The following is a 21,297-nucleotide window of genomic DNA, read 5'->3' as shown; positions in this document are numbered from 1 at the left end:
GTTATCTAGAATGAAGAAGAGAAGACTTCAGGTGGGGATAAGAGATATACTTCTGAGTATTTAAAAGACTTGGGGAAAGGGTTTACACTTAATTGGCCTTAGTTCTGTCTTAATGAACAAAACTAAAAGCAACGAGTAAAAGATTCAAAGGTAAATTTGGCTTGATATAAAGAAAAACTTCCCACATTTAGAGTTTTCTAAAAATAGAATGAGCAAATTCAGGAGGTAGTAGGTTCCTCTTTAGTGGGAGATTTATAGCAAAAGTTTTTCAGGGATTCTTTTTCATGTATATATTGTATTAGATTTAGATATAGAAGGTTAGGTCTTTCAGGTTTCTTCCTATTCTAATATTCTATGAACTTGTAAGCTATTTCATTGTGTAACCTATGGTACTTCATGATACTTTTTCACCTTGTCCCTTAGAACTCATGCAAAACAAGTGACCACCAGGAAAATAACTTTAACTTTTGTGTTAATATACATTTATAAAGGATTAAGAAGTAGATTAGTATTATTTGCTCCCTACATGTTTACCTTTCATGTATGATTACTTATGCATATAGTGCATGAGTTTGTGGAAGTATGTATCCTAGGTTTGGCGGGGGGATGAAAGAACATTCTTGCAAGACTTTTCTTACTATTTTATTAAATTCCACTAATTGAATTAATTACGTTCTTTATCTGACTAGAGAAAAAGGAAATACATCAGTGGGGGGTTATGAGCTATGGTTTTCAAAGTATGTGGAACCAGAGGGTCCACCATGACCTAAGACAGCTCTTCCAAGGGCCCTATATGGGGGAAAAAGGGTGTTTCAGGTGCTATATGAGTAATGTCCTCAGGGATTATTAAAAATATTTGAATCTACATGAAGTGGCACCAGGTTACTGTACTTTTCTAGCTCTAACAGGTTTTTATAGTATTTCTGTCTTCTCTGCTAGCTGTCATTTCTGATTAGCTTCTTTAATCTGTTTATTTTATACAACTGATTGAGGTCTTAAGCACACTGTTCTATGCCTTTGAGTAAAGCCACAGGCTTTCTATTAGCAGTCTAGGTCTTATAACATAGGGGCAAACATTAAGGTAACTGCTCTACAATAAACAAAATTCAGTTTCTGGTCAAAGAATTATAGTCTTAGTCCTTTCTAGAGGCAAGTACTTTCTACTGACTTGCAATGTAGAGCCTTATTTTGAATGGCTACGCTTGTCAGTAGTTCAATCTCTAAGAAAGATTGGTATTACTAGACAATGTAATTCATTTGCTGTTCTTTTAATATTTTATATTGTACTTGTTTTTTGTGTCATTTGAATATGAACTTGCATCTTTCTCAAATTAAACTGGATATTCCCTAAACGTAGGGTCTAGCTATTCTCTAAAAATGGTTTATGCAGACTCATGCAGAATTTTACAGTTGGAATGGACCTTAATAATTATCAAGTTAAATCAAACAAAAAAGAATTCTTAGTGCAACACATTCAATATATCATTACCCACACTCTTCTTGAAGACTCTTAATGAGAAGGAATCTTAAACTTCTTTAAGCATTCAATTAAACTTTTGTGTGTTTGGTCTTCAAAGCTTTCTTGTACCATAAGAAATACTGCATATGGTCAAAGTGCTTTGTTCCACAAGTGATGAGTAGGGATAGGGCAGGGAAACAGCCACTTAGAAAGTATAGGCTGGTGAGTCTACAGGTGAAGGAAAAAGAGGATATATTGCCCTGCCTCCAACCCTAGCCAAAGTGTAGGAGGCAATCCCATCCCCACTATTCTACAACAGCTATAATTACTAGAAAGATTTTCCTGACATCAAGCACACATTTGCCACTTTGCAACTACTACTCAATGATTCTTCTGGTCCTTGCCTTTTGTCTCTGGTTCTAAATATGACAAGTCTAATTCCTCTTTCACATGATTACCTTTCAAATACTTGAAGACAGTGATGTTTTTCCTGAGTTTTCTCTACTTTCCAATTCCTTTAGCTGAATCTCATGGTATGAACTCCAAGTCCTTCATCATCCCAGCTTCCCTCCTAGGGATACTATCTTATTGATGCCCTTCTTAAACTGTGATGACTAGAACTGAACACAATGTTCCAAATATGCTATGTCCAGGGCAAAGTACTACCTGAAATGACAGGACTATCATTTCCTTATTCCTGGAAGCTATGACTCTCTTAATGCAGTCCAAAATTGCATTATCAGTTTTTTCTGCTCTATTTAACTGATGACTCATATTGAGATTGTAGATCAACACAAGCCCAAACATCTGCCAGACAAGCTGTTATTTTACCAATCCTCTAATATCTCATATTTGGGAAATCAATTTTTTAAACCCAAGTGTAAGATTTTCCTTCATTCTATTTTCTCTGTTTCTTTTGTGGACTGCTTTCATTTCAGACTGCTAGCAATTAAACTAGTTTCAAATAAATATAACTGTATTATCTAGCCCACATTTTTCCCATAAGGATAGCATGAAAGACTTACTTTATCAAGCACTTTCTTAAAAGCAAGGTAAGCTATCGATGTATAGCACTCCTTTAATCTTTCAGTTTAGTAATCATGTCAAAAAAGGATATAAAGTTAAGGAAACATGACATACTCATGATGGCTCTTTGTGATCAACATTTCTTTTCTGAAATGCTCATTAACCATAACCTGTTTTAATAACCTGGTCTAGAATTTTGCTAATTATTGAAGTCCAGTTCACTGGCCTATGTTTTGTAAACTCTCTTCTTTCTGAAAATCAATTCATACAAAAAAAGGTCAAGAATATTAAGGAGAATAATAATTTTTTAAAAAGGAGAAGGAAGGAGGCCTAGCAGTACCAGATCTGAAACTCTACAAGATCAAACTGTATATATTTCTCAAAACAATTTGGTACTAGTTAAAAAGCAGATCAATTAGTAAATTAGATTAGGCAATAATATTTAGCATTTATAAAGTGCTTTACAAATATCACCTCATTTTGTTCTTACAACAACCCTGGGAGGCAAATGTGACTATTATACTCATTTTACAGATTAAGGTATTGAGGTGGATAGAGATTAGGTGATTTACCAGGGTCACATGGATAATAAGTGTCTGAGGCTGGATTTGAACTTAGGTCTTCCTAACTCCAGAACCAACATTCTATCCAATATTCCAGGAAAAGAATTTTGTAGCTTAGTGATCAATAAACACAAAGATTCAGCTCCTAGGATAAGAACTATTTGATAAAAAAATTTTTTTTGAAAAAATTGGGTATGGCAGTATAGAAGAAAGAAATTATATTTAGATATGTAGATTATAGCTTACACTAAGATAAACTGCAAATGGATACATGACCTAGGTATAAATGGTCACACCATAAACATACTAGAGAAAATTGGAAAAAGTTGCCTATCAGATTTACGGATAGAAGGAAAGTTTATGAACAAACAAGGGATAGGATGGGCCAAAGAAGACAAAAATGGTTAACTGTGATTACATAAAATTAAAAAGTTTTTACATAAACAAGTATAATAAAGCTTAGATTAAAAGGGAAACAATTAACTCAGGGAAAAATCCTTACAAAAATTTCTTCAATAAGTGTCATTTTCCAAGGCATTTAAACAACAAATTTAAATTTATAAGAATAAGAGCTATACTCAAGTTGATAAAAAGGACATGAATAGGTTTATCAAGAGAAGGCTAACTATAATTGCATGAAAAAAATGTTCCAAATCACTATTAATTAGAGAAATATAAATTAAAGCAATTGTGGAGTTGATTCTAATCTCTTACCCATCAGATTAGCAAAGATGATAAAAAAGGAAATGGAAAATAATAATAGTAATAACAATAATAACTAGCATTTATGTAGTACTTTACATTTTTCAAAATGTTTTACAAATATTATGCCATTTCCAAATGTTGGAGGAGCTGTGGAAAAACAGGCACATTGATGAATGGCTAGTGGACCTAGGAATAGGTACAACCATTCTGGAAAGCAACTTGGAATTATATATAAAGTTACTAAACAGTGCATGCTCTTTGAAATGAAGAAAGAGGTACTTCTTCATTTCTTCATGATCTTTCAACTATTATTGACACTTCAGAAATCACATTCACTAATTCATTCATTCATTCACTCATTCAAAAGACTTACTGAAAACCTGCTATGGGCCAGGTACTATGTGAGGTGTTAGGGATAGAAAGACTGAAAAACAAAACCTGTCCTAAACTTGCTTACATTTTATTTGAGAGAAAGAACATGAATGAAGACAAATAAATACAAAATATATTATGAAGCAAATTCAGGCGCAGGAGGGAGGCATTAGCAAGAAGTAGAAGGATCAGCATAGGCCTGGTGTAGGAGCTAGAACATGAACTGAAGCTAAAGGAAGTAAGAGACTCTAGAAGTTAAGGGGAGGAAAGGATGCATTCCAGACACAGGAGAGAGTTTAAATACAATGGCAGAGACTGGAAATGGAAGGCTTTTTATGGCTGAGAACAAGTAGGCTCATTTGACTGGAATGTATAGTATAAAAAGAGAATAATGTGTAATCAATCAACCAGAAGAGAGAAGTTGGAATCAAATTACAAAGAGCATTAAATGCCCCAAAGAGGAGTTTACATTTTATTTTTGGTGCAATTAGGAGGTACATAAGCTTTCTGAATAAGGAAATGACAGGGTTCTCCTCAGCTCAGGGTAGGTAACAGCTCCCCAATATGGAGAATGATCCAAAAGTAGAAGGGGAGTGCTTTGAGAGTTAGTGGGTTCCTTCCCCTTCAGTAAGTCTTCAACCTAGATGACCTCTTCTATTCAGTTCAGCAAATATTACTATATGCAAGGCACTGTTAGGAATATTACAGCTGCCACTGCTGTACAGTACACATGATGTCATTTGAGGTCACTTTCAACACAGATTCTACAAAGCCAATCACCTTCTCCCCACCCTTATTGTTGTTTTAAGTAATATTTTTTTTTTTTATCACATAACCTTAAACGTAATGGTTCTATAGAGAAGAAAATTTGAAATCTGAGATATGTCACATTTGGCACAAGAGCTAACAATACTCTTGTGAAGAGAAGTGAAGCTGAAATTAAAGAGAAGAAAAAAATATTTTTGATGAAGAAAGGAGGAAAACTATGACAGAAAAACATTCCTTTGTCAATGACATTTAGAAAAGAAAAATGGTCGGTTGTTTTTTTTCAGAGAAGCACATTTTGGGATAGCATTCTTTATGTCTATACAAATTTAATGTATGTAGTTGCTTGAGTAAAATATTAATACATTTATACTTAATAGATCTACTAATCCATTAAGGAAACTAGCACTGAACCCAAGCCTTAGATTAAAAAAAAACCATAATTATGTACTATATTACATATGTCCACATTAAACACCAAAAAATTCTGTTAGAATTGTATGAAAAATGGTTTTTATACTTCAGCAAAATCTGTAACAGTATCTAAAAATACTGTAATTCTGACCTTTTTTCACTTTTATGGAGATGGAGGAGACTTTGTAAAATGAACTTGAATTACAGAGGCAAACATCCCCACTTTTTCTTTCCATATATATATACATATATCTATCTATATATATGTATATGAATACATAGATCTACACACATATATGTATATATATTTGCATTTGATTTCTGACTTTATTACAAAATATTTACCATCCTATTCTTATTTATACAATTTTCATTAATGTTGGCATTCAAATTTGAAGACCTACACTTTAAAAATATAAAACTTACTAATGATGTGTAATATATGTGATCTGAGAAAAGAAAATAACCAAATCCTAAAACCATATTATTGTTGTGGAACATAAAAGTATTCTTTTAAAAGGGGTATCTTTAATATTTAAAAGGGCATATCATCTTATGGAAGATCTTGAGAAACAACAATAGTTATAATTAGTATGAAAACTTTAATTGTAAAATTAGAAACACCTATAACTTGTGCCAGATAGGCAAAGTGTTTCTCTTCCAGTAAAATCTTCTAAGATACTGTTCATAGAAGTGAGAAAGAAGAACAGAATTTATTGAATTATATTTCCATTTTTTTCCTTAAGTTCATTTCAAGAAGAGAAAGAAGCAGGAAATCTCAAGATAGCAACCACTTTCATTGTGTACTGTGGTTGCTATGGCAAATATGTAATTTTTTTTTTTAAGAGCAGAAAGAATGGTGACATAAAATTCACATCAATTTCTTTAGGAGCAACTGAATTATGACCCTGAATTAAAAAAATATTTTTGAACAAATTTAATGGTAAAATTTATAGAGCTCCTCTGCCTTTGTTGTTTTTCTACTCTTTACCTTATGGATATATAAAATCCCAAGAGAAATTTAAGCAAATTCCTCATCAGTTATTTCACAACACCAATCAGTTTTTTGCCTTTGAAATTTTAGAAGAAAAATATTCTTCCCTACCTTGCAATTTACTTCCTACAATATATTCAAATAAAATTAATTATGTGGAATACAATAGCCTCAAAATGCTAACTCATCTACCATTCCCAATTAGCATTTCTAATTTGCATTTTATTTCTAAACAAGTGACAAATCATGAAAATTTAACTACTGCAAGAATTAAAAAAAAAAACAATAACAACCTCTATTTCAGGAATGTTGAATTTAAATTCCAAGCACAAATCATAAAAATATTCAAATATCTATAACACATTGATAAATCATATTTTAAACTTCAAAGGAACTTATAAATATTAACTAATTATTCTTATAAAATTCCTCATGATATGGTGTAATGGTAATAGTAATTTGAAGATCTTCCCTGCCCCTGAGTAAGCCTAAGGGAATCTGAAGACCTTCCCTGCTTTGAAAATATACTCTGCCTCCTAACAGGCTGAATGCAATCACATTAAGCCTGTTGTGGGAGGAGTTTGCTGAAGGGTGGAGCAGAGCCCACAGAAAGCTGGGGGTCAGGACAGCTAGAAACGGTTGGGAGGAGAGGACACATCTGAGGAGAGAGACAGGCTTGTGAGTAAAAGTTGGTGTTTGCCACCTGTTGTGACAGCTAGGCTTGCACTGGTTTGTGGGAAAGCTAAAGGATGCTGTGGCTCTCTGTACTGTTGTGGCTTATTAACTTCTTTGCTACCATGATGGAATTGGCTTACTGGTTTTGGGATTTGGTTTCCTGATGTCTGAATAAATGTTTTTGCTTCTGTCTTCTATATGTAGAGTCTGTTATATTTTGTGGTCAAGTACTATGTAGGTATATTTACAGTGCCAATTGGTGCTGTGAATATTGCGTTGGTGCTACATTTGGCGGTGAGGATGGGGTCGTGAAATATCGGACCTCTATTTGGAGGCAGAAGGGATTTAGAAGAAGAAATGGCTACCCCAGGATGGGAGGATTTACCTTATTCCTCCCTAACAAGGGAGTGGTCTAAAACTACAGGGTTCTGTGAAAACTGGGAACTGAGGTTACAGTAGGGAGAACCTAGAGATTTAGAAACATGTTTGCAAAGAATATCAATAAAACCTGGGAGAAAATTAGAGGCAGTGTGTAGGAGGGACTAGGTTTTACTAACAGGTTACCTTATTATTTCTAAGAACAGAGACAAGCTGTTACAAGAAAAAACTCAAATGGAAAGGGAGTTGGCTGTGTTGAAGAATTCAGGCTCTCCTTTAGAAAAGCAAGCTAGGGGTGGCTAGGTGGCACAGTGAGAAGGAGCACCAGCCCCGGAGTCAGGAGAACCCGGGATCAGTTCTGGCCTCAGATACTTAACACCCACAAAAAAACAAACAAACAAACAAACAAACAAACAAAAAACTGGCCGTGTAACCTTGGGCAAATTACTTAACCCCAATTGCTTAAAAAAAAAAAAAAGAAAAGAAAAGCAAGCTAGAGGATCTCAGGTAGTAGAAGAGAGGGCTGTTGTGAAGTTGGCTCAGAAAAAGAAGAAAAAACTAACAAGGAAATATGCAGGCCTTACACAGTTCAGGAGATTACACATATGACATTTAGCAACAGAGTATTTAAAATAGAAAATACTCTGGGGACTAGATCTGGTCTACATACTCTCTGCCAACAACTCTGCCTTGAGCTACCTATCCAATTCCAAGTATTCCCAGTTATACTATTTCTCCATCTATATCACAGAGTAGTACTACGAAAATATGTATAGTATGTGAATATACACATGTAACATAAGTATATATGTATGCGTACATACAAAAGTATATTGTTGCTTTGAGCTCTTTGAAAATACTTTAAAATATTTTTCATGTATCTTAAAATTGCTTCTAATATCTCCCTAAAAGTCTATTCCCTGTACATTGCTAGCCATTATAATATAATCCAAAACACTGAAAAACACTAAGTGATATGTCTTGATACTTTTCAGAAGGTCTAACCATAGTGTAATTTCACCTATGATCTCATACTATATACCCAATAGCTTTTCTGCAATGTATTGATGATTATTTTGTACTCACTCCTGTATCTTTATTAACCATAAAATGTGTTCCATACAAATGTTCCTTCTTCAGCTCCCATTAAAACAAATTGCAATGAGCTCAATTTTCTCATTTTTGGTTTAAAGGAATTCATTGTTCTGTTTGAGAATTTTCCATGCTACATAGAATTACATGGGAAGATAAAGAAAACAACTTGTCATGTCATGAATTAACTTGGGAATTCTCTTCTTAGCTTAAGAGTATTGTACCTAAAGCCACATATTTATATATACAATTTTTACAGTAATATGGGAACATGTCAGAATTGTCCAATATCTGCAAAAACAAACAAAAACCCAGACCTGGGGGAAATGAGGAGAGAGGTTGGAGGAGGAGAGTGGTACTGGACTAATTTAGAGTCTTCTTTTTTTTAGACCAGAAATAATTGATTTGGTGCCTCTGGCACACAAAAAAAGCCTTGGCAGAAGTATTTTAAAGTCTCTTATTCTGCAGGAAGCTGAGAAGGAACAAAGAGAATGTGAGTAGATAAAAGGGAATTGATTAGAAACTTCTACCTTCCACTGAGTGCTCCTTCCAGGAATGGTAAATAAGAGCAGAATCTTCAGGGGCATTCACAAACTTGACAGATATCCACTGCAAAACAGCTTGGTGAAAGGTGCAGTGAGTGTAAGGAGTAAGATTTATGATGACCCATAGAAAAGAAAAAGTACAAACAGGGTTCCATACTTTTTGCTGCTTTACTTCTATGTGAAATAACATGGAAAATATGAGGGATAATACAAAATTAGAAAAGAGTAAATGTTTTTATTTTCATAAGAGAGAAGAGAACTGTGTCTTAAAATTATAAGACCCTAAGCCAGATTTTTGAATTCCTGGGAAAATTCTTGAATGGATGATTAAAAAGAGTTGGCAAACATCTAGATAGGGAAAATTACAAAAAGCCAGAATGACTTCATCAAGAACGGGTCATGACTTTCTAGCCACATTTCCTTTTTTATAGGATCAATAGACATTGTCAATATAGTTTACCTAGATTTTGGCAAGGCTCTGATGGAGTATAACATATTATTTTTGTGGAAATTATAGAAAGAAATAGATTGCATAGTACAGTAAGAAAAATTCAGAACTGTTTGGTTTGGATGGCAGGACTAAGAGCAGTGTGCCCCAGGATCTATGCTTGGTCCTGTGATGTTTAACATTTGATTAATGATTTAGATTAATTCATAGATTGTAAGTTCATCAACTTCACAGATGATACAAATCTAGGAGGAATGGCAAACATACTAGATGACAGAATCAGGATCCAAAAGTATCTTGACAGGCTAGAGCATTTGCTTGAGTCTATCAAGATGAAATTCAATAGAGAAAAATGTAAAGTCTTATACTAGGGTACAAAAAAAATCAACTTTACAAGTAAAAAATGCAAAACAACAGTTGCTATGTAAAAAGGATATAGGTGTTTTAGTGGACTAAAAGTTTATCAACAGAATAATGTACCAGCCAAAAAACTAATATGATCTTGGCTGAAAAGCTTTCAGGACTACAAAAGTGGTAAGCCCTCTCTTCATCTGTCAAACCTCATCTCCAGTATAGTGTTTAGTTCTGAGCATTCAGATTTAAGAATGATATTGATGAGCTGCAGAGTGCCCAAGGGGCAACTAGGATGGTGAAAGGTCCTGAGTTCATTTCACATGAGGAAGAGTTGAAGGAACTAAGTATGTTTAACTTGGAGAAAATAATACTAAGAAAGGAAATGATATCCATCTTCAATTATTTGAAAGGCTATCACATAAAGGAAGGATTAGACTTATTCTGTTTAGTCCCAGGGGCAAAACAGAAGCAACAGGTAGAAGTTGCAAAGAGGCAAATTTAGGTTTCTGATGTTACAAAAAATATTCTAACAACTACATCTGTTCAAAAGTGGAATGGGCCACCTCAAGTAGTGGTAAGGCCACTTAATTCAAGTTTAGTCTGGACAACTACTTGCTGTATATGTTACATTAGGGATTCCTTTCATGTTAGGGTTGTACTAGATGGCTATTGAGATAATTTCCAGCTCTAAGATTCTGTGGCTCTGTGATCCTTCCCCCTTCCTAATACACAATTACTTCATGGCCAGTTCCCTCTTCCTTCTTTCTGAATGTTACTGAAGGAGTATCTTTACAGTACGAGATGTTCTGCATTAATAAATGTTTAAATTTATGAGTGCATGGTTATTCAAACCAAGTTTCTTGTTGATCAGGTGAACAGGTGGGTCAAGTAAACTGATAAAAGGATAATGGAAGTAAGAGAATCAGTTAAGACTGCTGCTCCATGGAATACATTGTAAATAAAAGCCAAAGAATAAGGATATGTCCTTTAGAAGACAGAAGGATAGTGACAAGTGTCCACAGAGTAGGCTCACAGTCGGGGACTTGTCCCTTAAATGCCTGGGAAGTAGGCTAGTGACTAGGTATAGTCTTTAGTAGTAGGGTGTTAAAGGTAAAGTGTTAAAAGAATGGCCAGATATAGTCAGTAACTGTTTCCTAGTAAAAAGGAAGGTACAGAAGAGACTTAAGGTTGTCTACAAAGATCAGAAGGTAGTGATGGAGTCAGAAATCTTACTGTGTGTCTGTATGCACGAGAGACAGAGAAAGAGAGAGAGAGACAGAGAGAGAATTATATATAAATGTTAAGAGTTGATTTTTCTATCAGGGAGTTTAAAAAAAGGTTCTCTCTGTCTCTCTCTAACACTAGATATAGCAATACTGTATATTCTGTGGCTGAAATAGAGAGATTAGGTGGCAGTTTAGTAAATTTAATGGAGTAAATGGAACAAAAAAGAATATCAGAATTTTTACTCCTCAAAAATATGGCCTGTGATATTTCATTGTAATTGAATTGCAGACCTGATCTTTCTTTGCAGCTAAGCTTTTATCAGCTGTAGTAAATTTATTTTTCCAAAATCTATGTAGACAGAATAAGGTACTACATATTCTATTACTTAAATAGAAAATTTATTATTTTATAAAAAAGATTTTCAGAGAAAATATTTGCTTAGTTTTGGGATAAGAACTTATTATATGCCAAAAGGACAATTGGAGAAATTCTAAGCCCCTAAAGTTAATTTAAATGGGTTTTTAGACATTTTTAAAAAAAAAAGTATATCACTGTTCATATGTCTGTGCTAGCAAAAATTCCACAGTGATAATTTAGAAACAAGAATCAAGAATAAAATGAAGACTTTATTTCACATAAGTGCTTTTTGTGTCACTTGAACTCTTCTATGTATGTGTGTGTGTGTGTGTGTGTGTGTATGTCCTTCCCTTTGATGCTTTGTCTAGTTGCCTTTGTCTCCTTTCCTTTTATTTCTCAGAATTTTGTGTACTTGTAATGGTGATGGGGATTTGGAGATCTTCCCCGAGCCTTAATAAGGCTAAGGGAATTTGAAGACCTTCCCTGCTTTGAAAATATACTCTGCCCTCTTATAGGCTGAATGTGGTCACATGGAGCCGAAGGGTGGAGCAGGGCCCAAAGGAAGCTGGGAGTCAGAGAAAGCTAGATGGTTGGGAGGAGAGGACACTTCCAAGGAAGACAGATAGGCCTATGAGTAAACAATTGGTCTTGTGTTGGTCTGTGGGAAAGCTAAAGGATGGTGTGGCTCTCTGCTACACTGTGGTGCATTAACTTCTATGTTGCTATAGTGGATTTGGTTTCCTGCTATTGGGATTTGGTTTTCTATTGTCTGAATAAATGTTTTGCTTCTGTCTACTATATGGAAGGTCTGTTATAATTTTTGCAAATGAGTACCATGCAGGTACATTTACAGTGATCGTGGGCGCTATAAATATTGCATTGACACTATAGTACTATATTTTTAATTTAAAAAAGCAAAGATAACATTTAAAATTTTTTCTCTTTTAAAAATTCTCAACAACTAAACATTGATATTCCTTCCCTTTTTGTCCAGTTGCTCTTAATAAGAAGTAGAATAAGAAGGAAAATCTGAAAGTCTGTTGCCCTTCTTTCTCTGGTTTTTCATACTGAATTACATTAAAATGTGGTATCCTATTTAACTTTTATCATGCTTGCTTTCTTCTGTTTGTATTGGATCACAAAGAACAATTTTTTTGGTAATCTCAAAATACCAAAAAACAATAATTTTGGTAACCAACAATTTTTGGTAAAATTACGTGAAAATTTTCTAAAATTACAGAAAAATAACATCTATTAAAATGATGATTTCTAAAAGAAAATGTTCAGCAGGATAAGAAAGTAAGATTCAAAAGGGTAAAAGGACATACTTTTCATAGTTCCATCTACTTCTTCTTCATCTTCACTGTTTATGACCATGGTTCCCAAGTCAGATTCTAACATGGTGGTATTGTGTTCAATCATGGTCTGAGCCCCTTCACTCATTGTACTGATAGCCCTCATGGTTCCCACACTTTCCAAACCAGTCTTCACCATGGTATTGGAATCCAAGTCATCTTCATCCTGCAAATAAACATTGAAAATCAAAACTGAATAACTATTTCCAGAATACTGAGAAGGATCCAATTTATAAGAGTTATGGATTTTCTGTTAAGTGTTATTAATGTACATGATTAAAAAGATAAAAATAAATTGAACAATACCACCAATATACATTTTACTAAGATTAGGTGGATGATTTTTATATGGGATACTTACAGTGACTTATATGGAAAATGAGAACTACTTTAGGGCAAGGATTGTCTTATTTTTATATCTCTGTTTCCAGTACTGAGCAAACTGCTTTACATATAGGAAATACTTAATAAATGATTACTGAGTATTTTTGAAATGGATAACAGAAACATAAAACAATAAAAAGGGAAGAGAGTAAAGACTTCAAAGTACAGGCCAGTGATCTTGACTTTATTGGCCTTCTTAGGCCCCTTCATCTCTGAGATTCTTTGAAAATTAAATTAATTTATAATATAATCAAGAAATGTTATTTGGTGAAACTTTTACTGTCTACTCTTTCATCTTCAACTACCTCAAGGCTAGCTTCCCACTCTGACATCACCTCCCACAATGTCCCATGCCATATCTGTCTACCACCTTCATTGTGCCCTTTGAAACTCCTGCTCTATAATTAACAAGTTTCCCTTCATTTTAGATTTTTTCCTCCCATGTTCTTTTCTTCTGGCTCTGAGGTCTGGCTCCTCTCAGATGACACTTAATTTTAGGCTTTCCTTTCTAGCACTTGCTGTACTTTGTTTCAAAGGTCTTCATTCATCCATACTGGAAATAAAATCAAAATGCCCCTTGTTCCTACTGAAATCTGAGACTTCCCCTCTACTGTCATCACTCAGCTACTGCACAAAGTTTATTTTATCCAAATTTAATACTTTATTCAAGTCCTAGAGCTATTATCTACCAAAACTTAGGACACTACTGACCTTCCTTTCTCTTTTTTAACATTTAAAAAAAATCAGCACTTGAAAATTTTAGCAAAGAGAAGAATTGGGGATGGGAGGTATAGCCAAGATGGCAGAGTAATGGCAGACTTGTCTGAGCTTTCCCAAATTCCCTTCCAAACAATTTTAAAAGAACACCTCAAAACCAATTCTGAAGCAGACAACAACAAAAGATTATAATTTTCCACCCCAAGATACCTTAGAAGGCTAGAAGGAAAGATCTGTCTCACTGGGGAGTAGAGTACAGTGTAGCACAGACCACACCTATGCAAAGTAGCAAGTGGTTTCCAGAGCTCTCAGACCACAGAAAGTAAAAGAATTAGACAACTGGTCAGAAGGAGATTACAGGGAACCCTTTGATAACATTGGGAGCAGGACTCTGGTGCATTCATTGCTCATACCCAGTTCTAGGTCGCAGACCCAGGGCAAGGAGGAGCACTAATAAAAATGGGCACCCTGATCACAGTTCCTGGGCAGAAATGAGTGCTTGTGGCTACTTACACAGCACCTCTCCTTACATCACACCATCTTGGAAGAACTGAAAACTTACAGAGTCCTAAAACTATCTCTGAGAGCAACAATAAGAAATGCCTAAAGTTGAGATAGTACCTCTTCCACCCCAGGAGCAGAGTTCAACCTTAACAAAAAGTTTAAAGTCAAGAAACAGGCTGGGAAAATGAGCAAACTACAACAACATCAGACCATATAAAGTTGTTATAGTGACAAGGAAGATCAAAACACAAACTCCAAAGAAGACAATGAAATCAAAGCAGCTATGTGGAAAAAGAAAAATGTGAATAGGTCTCAGGACCAAAAAGAACTTCTGGAAGATCTAAAACAGACTTTTAAAATCAAATAAGAGAAATAGAAGAAAAATTGGGGGGAAAATGAGAGTGATACAAAAATAATGAAAAAAGAGTCAACAGTTTGGTAAAGGAGACACAAGAAAAACTACCCTAAAAAACAGAATACGCCAAATGGTAAAAGAGGCACAAAAATCCACTGAAGAGAACTCATTAAAAAGCAAAATTGGTCAAATGGGAAATAAAAAATGTATAAAAATTCACTGAACAGGGGGCGGCCACGTGGTGCAGTGAATAGAGCACCGACCCTGGAGTCAGGAGGACCTGAGTTCAAATCTGGCCTCAGACACTTAATACACACACACACACACACACACACACACACACACACACACAACTAGCCGTGTGATCTTAGGCAAGTCACTTAACCCCAACTGCCCTATCTTCCCCCCTCCAAAAAAAAAAAAAAGCAAAAAAAATTCACTGAAGAAAAGAACAAAAAAAATAAAACTGGCCAAACAGAAAAGGAGGTACAAAAGCTCAATGAAGAAAATAATTCCTTAAAAATTAGAACTGGGCAAGTGGAAGTAAATGACTCCACAAGACATTAAGAAACAATAAAACATAATCAAAAGAGTGAAAAAATAGAAAAAAAATGTGAAATATCTCACTGGAAAAACAACTGACCTGGCAGATCCACGAGAGATAATTTAAGAATCACTGAACTACTTGAAAGCCAAGATCAAAAGAAGAGTCTAGGCATCATACTTCAAGAAATTATCAAGAAAAACTCCCCTGATAACTTAGAACCAGAAGGAAAACAGAAATTTAAAAAATCCCCAATTACCTCCTAAGGAAATGAAAATTCCCAGGAATATTAGCCAAATTCCAGAGTTCCCACATGAAGGAGAAAATACTGCAAGCAGCTAGAAAGAAACAATTTCAATATCAGGGAGCTACAGTGAGAATAATCCAGGACTTAGAAAGCATATGATATTTTAGAGGGCAAAGAAGGTAAAATTACAACCAAAAATCACCCAGCAAAACTGAGTATAATCCTTCTGGGGAAAAAATGAATATTTAATGAAATTGAGGACTTTCAACCCCTTCTAATGAAAAGTCCAGAACTGAATAGATAATTTGACTTTCAAATACAAGAAGCATAAAAAGGTAAACAGGAAAGTGAAAGTACAAGGGTTTCAATAAAGTTAAACTGTTTACATTCCTACATGAGAGGATGATACTTTTAACTTCTAAGAACTTTATCATTATTAGGGCAGTTAGAAAAACTATAAATAGACAGAGGACATGTGTGTGAGTTGACTATGGCTTGTAAAAATTAAGGGGTGAGAAAGAAGGATGTACTGGAAGAAGAGAAAAGGGAGAAGTAGAATTGGGTAAGTCATCTCACATAAAAGAGCTTTTACAGTGGAGGGGGAAAGGTGGCAGGAAACACTTGAACCTTATTCTCACCATAACTGGCTCAAAGAGGTAATAACATACACCCTCAGCTGGGTATAGAAATCTATCTTAACCTACAGGGAAGCAGTGGGGAAGGGGACAGTAGAAGTGGGGAACTTATAGAAGGGAGGGAGTATTGGGGGAGGCAGTGGTCAGAAGCAAAATATTTTTGAGGATGGACAAGGTTTGAAAGGAGAGAGAAAGATAAACAAGGGCAGAAAGCAGTACAGAGGGAAATGCACAATGTGATTAGCAATCACAAGTGTGAATAGGAAAAAGATGAACTCACCCATAATATGGAACAGAAAGTAAAATGGATTAAAACCCAGAATCGTACAATTTGCTGTTAACAAGAAACACACTTGAAGCATAGAGAGACATACAGAGTAAAGGTAAGGGACTAGAGAAGAGTCTATTATGCTTCAGCTGAAGTAAAAAAAAAAAAAGCAGGGGTAACAATCATGATTTCTGACACAGCAAAAGAAAAATAAATCTAATTTAAGGAGATAATCAGGGAAACTTCATTTTGCTAAAAGGTACCACAGACAATGAAGTAATATCAATACTAAACACATAGACACCAAATGCTATAGTATCCAAATTCTTAAAGGAAAAGTTAAATGAGTTACAGGAGGGAATAGACAGTAAAACTATATTAGTGGAGGACCTCAACTTGTCCCTTTTAGAACTAAATAAATATAACTAAAAAATAAAAATAAATAAGTTAAGGAGATGAGTAGAATTTTAGAAAAAGTTAGAGCACAGGAGAAAACAGAAGGAATATAAAAGAATATACCTTTTTCTCAACAGTACATGACACCTACACAAAAATTAATCATGTATTAGGGCATAAATACCTCAGAACCAATGCATAAAAGTAGAAATATTAAATACATCCTATTCGGATCATAGTGAAATAAAAGTTACATTCAATAATGAGCCAGGGAAATATCGATTAAAAATTTATTAGAAACTAAATAATCTAATCCTAAAGAATGAGTGGGTAAAAGAAAAAAAATCATAAAAACAATAAATAATTTCATCAAAGAAAACACAAAAATTAGACAACAAACCAACATTTATGAGATGCTGCCAAAGTAGCACTTAGGAAAACCCCTGAAATAACAAGTAAAACTAGGAGCTAAAAAAAACCAATAGAGTAGGTAAATCACTGGTCAATTTGATTTAAAACAAAGAAAGAAGAAAACCAAATTATCAATATCAAAAATGGAAACAGTGAAGATGAAACCAAGGAAGATGAAATTAAAGCAATTATTAGGAGCTTTTTTGCCCAATTATATGTTATGAATCTAATAATCTAAATTAAATGGATGAATAATTACAAAAAAAATTGCCTAGATTAACAGAAGAAATAGAATACTTAATACTTTCTTAGAAAAAGAAATTGAGCAAGTTGTCAGTGAGCTCCCTAAGAAAAAATCAACAGGAAGACGGATTCATAAGTGAATTCCACCAAATATTTAAAGAACTATTAATTCCAATACTATATAAACTATTTGGAAAAATCGGCAAAGAAGGAGTCCTACCAAATTCTTTTTACAACACAAAGGTACTGATAACCAAACCAGGAACAGCAAAAACAGAGGAAAGAAAACTATAAACCAATTTCTTTCATGAATATTGATGCAAAAATTTTAAGTGAAATACTAGCAATAAGATTACAGCAATATATCACAAAGATCATACACTATGTCCAAATGGTATTTATACCAGGAATACAGGGCTGGTTCAATATTAGGAGAACTATAAGCATAATTTACCATATCAATAACAAAACCAACAACAATCTTGATTACTCAATACATGCAGAAAAAGTTTTTGACAAAATATAACACTTATTCCTATTAAAAACACAAGAAAGCATAGGAATAAATGGAACTTTCCTCAAAAGGATAAATAGTATCAAAGTAGATAAAACCGGGATATGCTAGGAGGATCCACAATCTCAGATATGCAAACAACTTGTGAAAAGGGAAAAGTGAAGTGGACTTAAGAAACTTCTTGAGGCCTGAAAGAAAAAAGGAGTATAAAAGCTGGCTTGAAGATTAACACAAAAAAACAAAAACAAAACAAACAAAACTAAGATCTTGGCAACTATTCCCAACCATCCCTGGAAAACAGAGGGTGAAGAATTTGAAAGAGTGTCAGATTTTATATTCTTGGGATCAAAGATCACCGTAGATGGTGACTACAACCACGAAATTAAACGGCACTTGCTCTTTGGAAGGAAAGCTATGACAAATTTAGACAACATACTAAAAAGTAGAGCCATCACCCTGCCAACAAAGGTCCATATGGTCAAAGCTATGGTTTTTCCACTAGCAATGTATGACTGTGAGAGATGAACTATACGGAAAGGTGAGGACTGTGGAATCAATTATTTCAAATCGTGGTGCTGGAGAAGACTTTTGAAAGGCCCTTGGACAGCAAGAAGATTAAATCAGTCAATATTTAAAGAAATTACCTCAGGCTATTCACTGGCCGGTCAAATACTGAAGCTGAAGCTTAAATACTTTGGCCTCATAATGAGAAGATGAGACTCATATAAAAGATCTTTGTGTTGAAAAAGATTGAAAGCAAAAGGAAAAGGGGACTACAGAGAATGAGATGGATCGACACTATCATGGAAACAATGAACATGAAATTGGACTGATTTTGAGAGATCGTCGATGATAGAAAGGCCTGGCATGCTATGGTCCATAGGGTCACAAAGAGTTGGACATGAGTAACAAATGAACAACATTAAACTATCAGCAAGCATTATTAGTAGTGGGGATAAACCAGAAGTCGTCTCAGTAAGATCAGGGGTGAAGTAAGGATGGAAATGCTTGTTATAGCAAGTAATTGAAGGAATTAGAATAGGCAATGAGAGGGAAAAACTATTACTCTTTGCAAATGATATGATGGTGTACCTAAGAGAATCCTAGAGAATCAACAAAAAAACTATTTGAAATAATTAACAACTTTAGTAAAGTTGCAGGATATTCTACATATTACCATAAAGTCTTGCAGAAAGACATAGAAAGAGAAATTGCATTTAAAATAACTGCAGACAAAATAAAAACTCTGCCAATCCAAACCCAGGAATTATATAAACACAAATATAAAACATTTTTTTTCACACAAATAAAGCCAAATCTAAAGAATTAGAAAAATATTAATTGGTCCTGGGAAGGCCAAGCCAATATAATAAAAACGAAAATTTCACCTAAATTTATTTACTTATTTAGTGCCATACTAATCAAACTACCAAAATTATTTATAGAGCTCAAAAACATAATAAAATTCACCTGGAAGAACCAAAGGTTAAGAATATCAAAGGAATTAATGAAAAAAAAAAAAGCAGAGGAAGGTAGCTTAGCCATACCAAATCTCAAACTGTAATATAAAACGATAATCATCAAAACAATCTGTTACTGGCTGAGTTATAGAATGGTGGGCCAGTGGAAAAGATTAGGTACACAATATATAGTAGTAAATGACCACAGAAAATCTAGTGCTTGACAAATCCAAAGATCCAAGCTCTTAGGATAAGAGCTCACTATCATAAAAACTACTGGGAAAACTGAAAAACAGTTTGGCAGAAACTAGGTAAAAACCAACATCTGGCACAGTATACCAAGAATAGGTCAAAATGTGTACATGATTTAAAACATAAATGGTGACACCACAAGCAAATTAAGGGAGCATGGAATAGTTTACCTGTCAGATCTATGGAAAAGGGAAGAAATATGACCATATAAGAGATAGAGAGCATTATGAGATATAAAATGAAAATTTTTGATTACATTAGAAGAGTTTTGCACAAACAAAACCAATGCAGTCAAGATTAGAAAGCAAAAAAAAAACAAAACAAAAACAAAAACAAAAAAACCAAAAAGGAAAACAAAAAACTATAGCAAGTTTTTCTGAAAAAGGCCTCATTTTCAAATATGGTCAGTGGTCAAAGAATATGTACAGGCAATTTTGAGATAAAGAAATCAAAGCTATCTATAGTTATAAAAATGTTTTAAATCATTATAGATTAGAGAATTGCAAATCAAAACAACTCTGAGGTACCCAAACCTATCAGATTAACTAATATAACAGAAAAGGAAAATGACAAATATTGGAGGGGATATGGAAAATTGGGACACTAATGCACTGTTGGTGGAGTAGTGAACTGGTCCAACCATTCTGGAGAACAATTTGGCACTATGCCCAAAGGACTGTAAAACTATGCATCCATCAATATCACTACTAGGTCTGTATCCCAAAGAGATTAAAAAACAACAACAACATTTTTTTTAAAGGAAAAGGACCTAAACATCCAAAAATATTTATGGCAACTCTTTTAGTGTTGACAAAGAATTGGAAATTGAGTGGGTTTCCATCAACTGGGGAATGGTTGAACAAGTTGTGGTATATGTTTGTGATGTATACTATTATGCTATAAGTAATGATGAGCAGAATGCTTTCAGAAAAACCTGGAAACTTACATGAACTGATGCAAAATAAAATGAGCAGAACCAGAACATTGTACACAAAAACCATACTGTACTATAATCAACTGTGAATGACTTAGCTATTCTCAGAAATATGATGATCTAAGACAATTCTGAAGAACTTTTGCTGAAAAATGCTATCTACTTCCAGAAAAAGAACTGATGGAGATTGAGTGCAGATTACATTAAAAAACTTGGTTTTTCTTCTTGTTTTTTTTGGGAGGGTATTAGGGGGAGGGAGAGGTATATGTTTTATTTCACAAGAATCATATGGAAATATGTTTTGCATAACTATGTATTTATAACCTATATCAAATTGTTTGCCTTCTCAATGAGGGGGAAATGGAAGGAGGGAAAGAATTTAGAATGTAAAATTATAAAAATGATTTTTTTTAAATTGTTTTTACATGTAGTTGAAAAAATAATTTAAAAAAATATTCCTAGAAAAAAACATTAATATTCCCACATACACAACTGAACCCCCCAAAACTGATGACTGTATCTGGGTCTGCAAATCTCTACTATATATAGCTTGCTTTTAAAAAGGTATATAATAAATTCAATGTGTTATTTTCAAATCTATCTTCTTTGTTTCCTTCTGAACTTCCATGGTTTTCTTTCATACATTTTCTTTTAAATGTTCCAATGACTCCTTCCATGTCTCATGCCCCTCTTCAACATTAACA

The 21,297-nt window shown here is 34.1% G+C and overlaps 1 protein-coding gene across 5 annotated transcripts in view; it reads right to left on the bottom strand.

Moving 5' to 3' along the window:
• STK3 (serine/threonine kinase 3) overlaps positions 1–21,297 on the bottom strand; it is a 468,999-nt gene that overhangs the window by 103,690 nt on the left and 344,012 nt on the right. For all 5 annotated transcript variants that reach the window (XM_069080955.1, XM_069080960.1, XM_069080958.1 and 2 more), the window contains one exon: positions 12,703–12,895. In XM_069080955.1, coding sequence (XP_068937056.1) covers positions 12,703–12,895 — 193 coding nt within the window. The remainder of the gene's footprint in view (positions 1–12,702; positions 12,896–21,297) is intronic.

Source organism: Petaurus breviceps, unplaced genomic scaffold, assembly GCF_028583685.1.
Source record: "Petaurus breviceps papuanus isolate PSGF00001 unplaced genomic scaffold, PetGlider_PUasm1.0 98, whole genome shotgun sequence".
Taxonomy (NCBI): Eukaryota; Metazoa; Chordata; class Mammalia; order Diprotodontia; family Petauridae; genus Petaurus; species Petaurus breviceps.
Note: the sequence above shows the minus strand (reverse complement) of the source record. Positions and strands in the feature narration are given on the sequence as shown.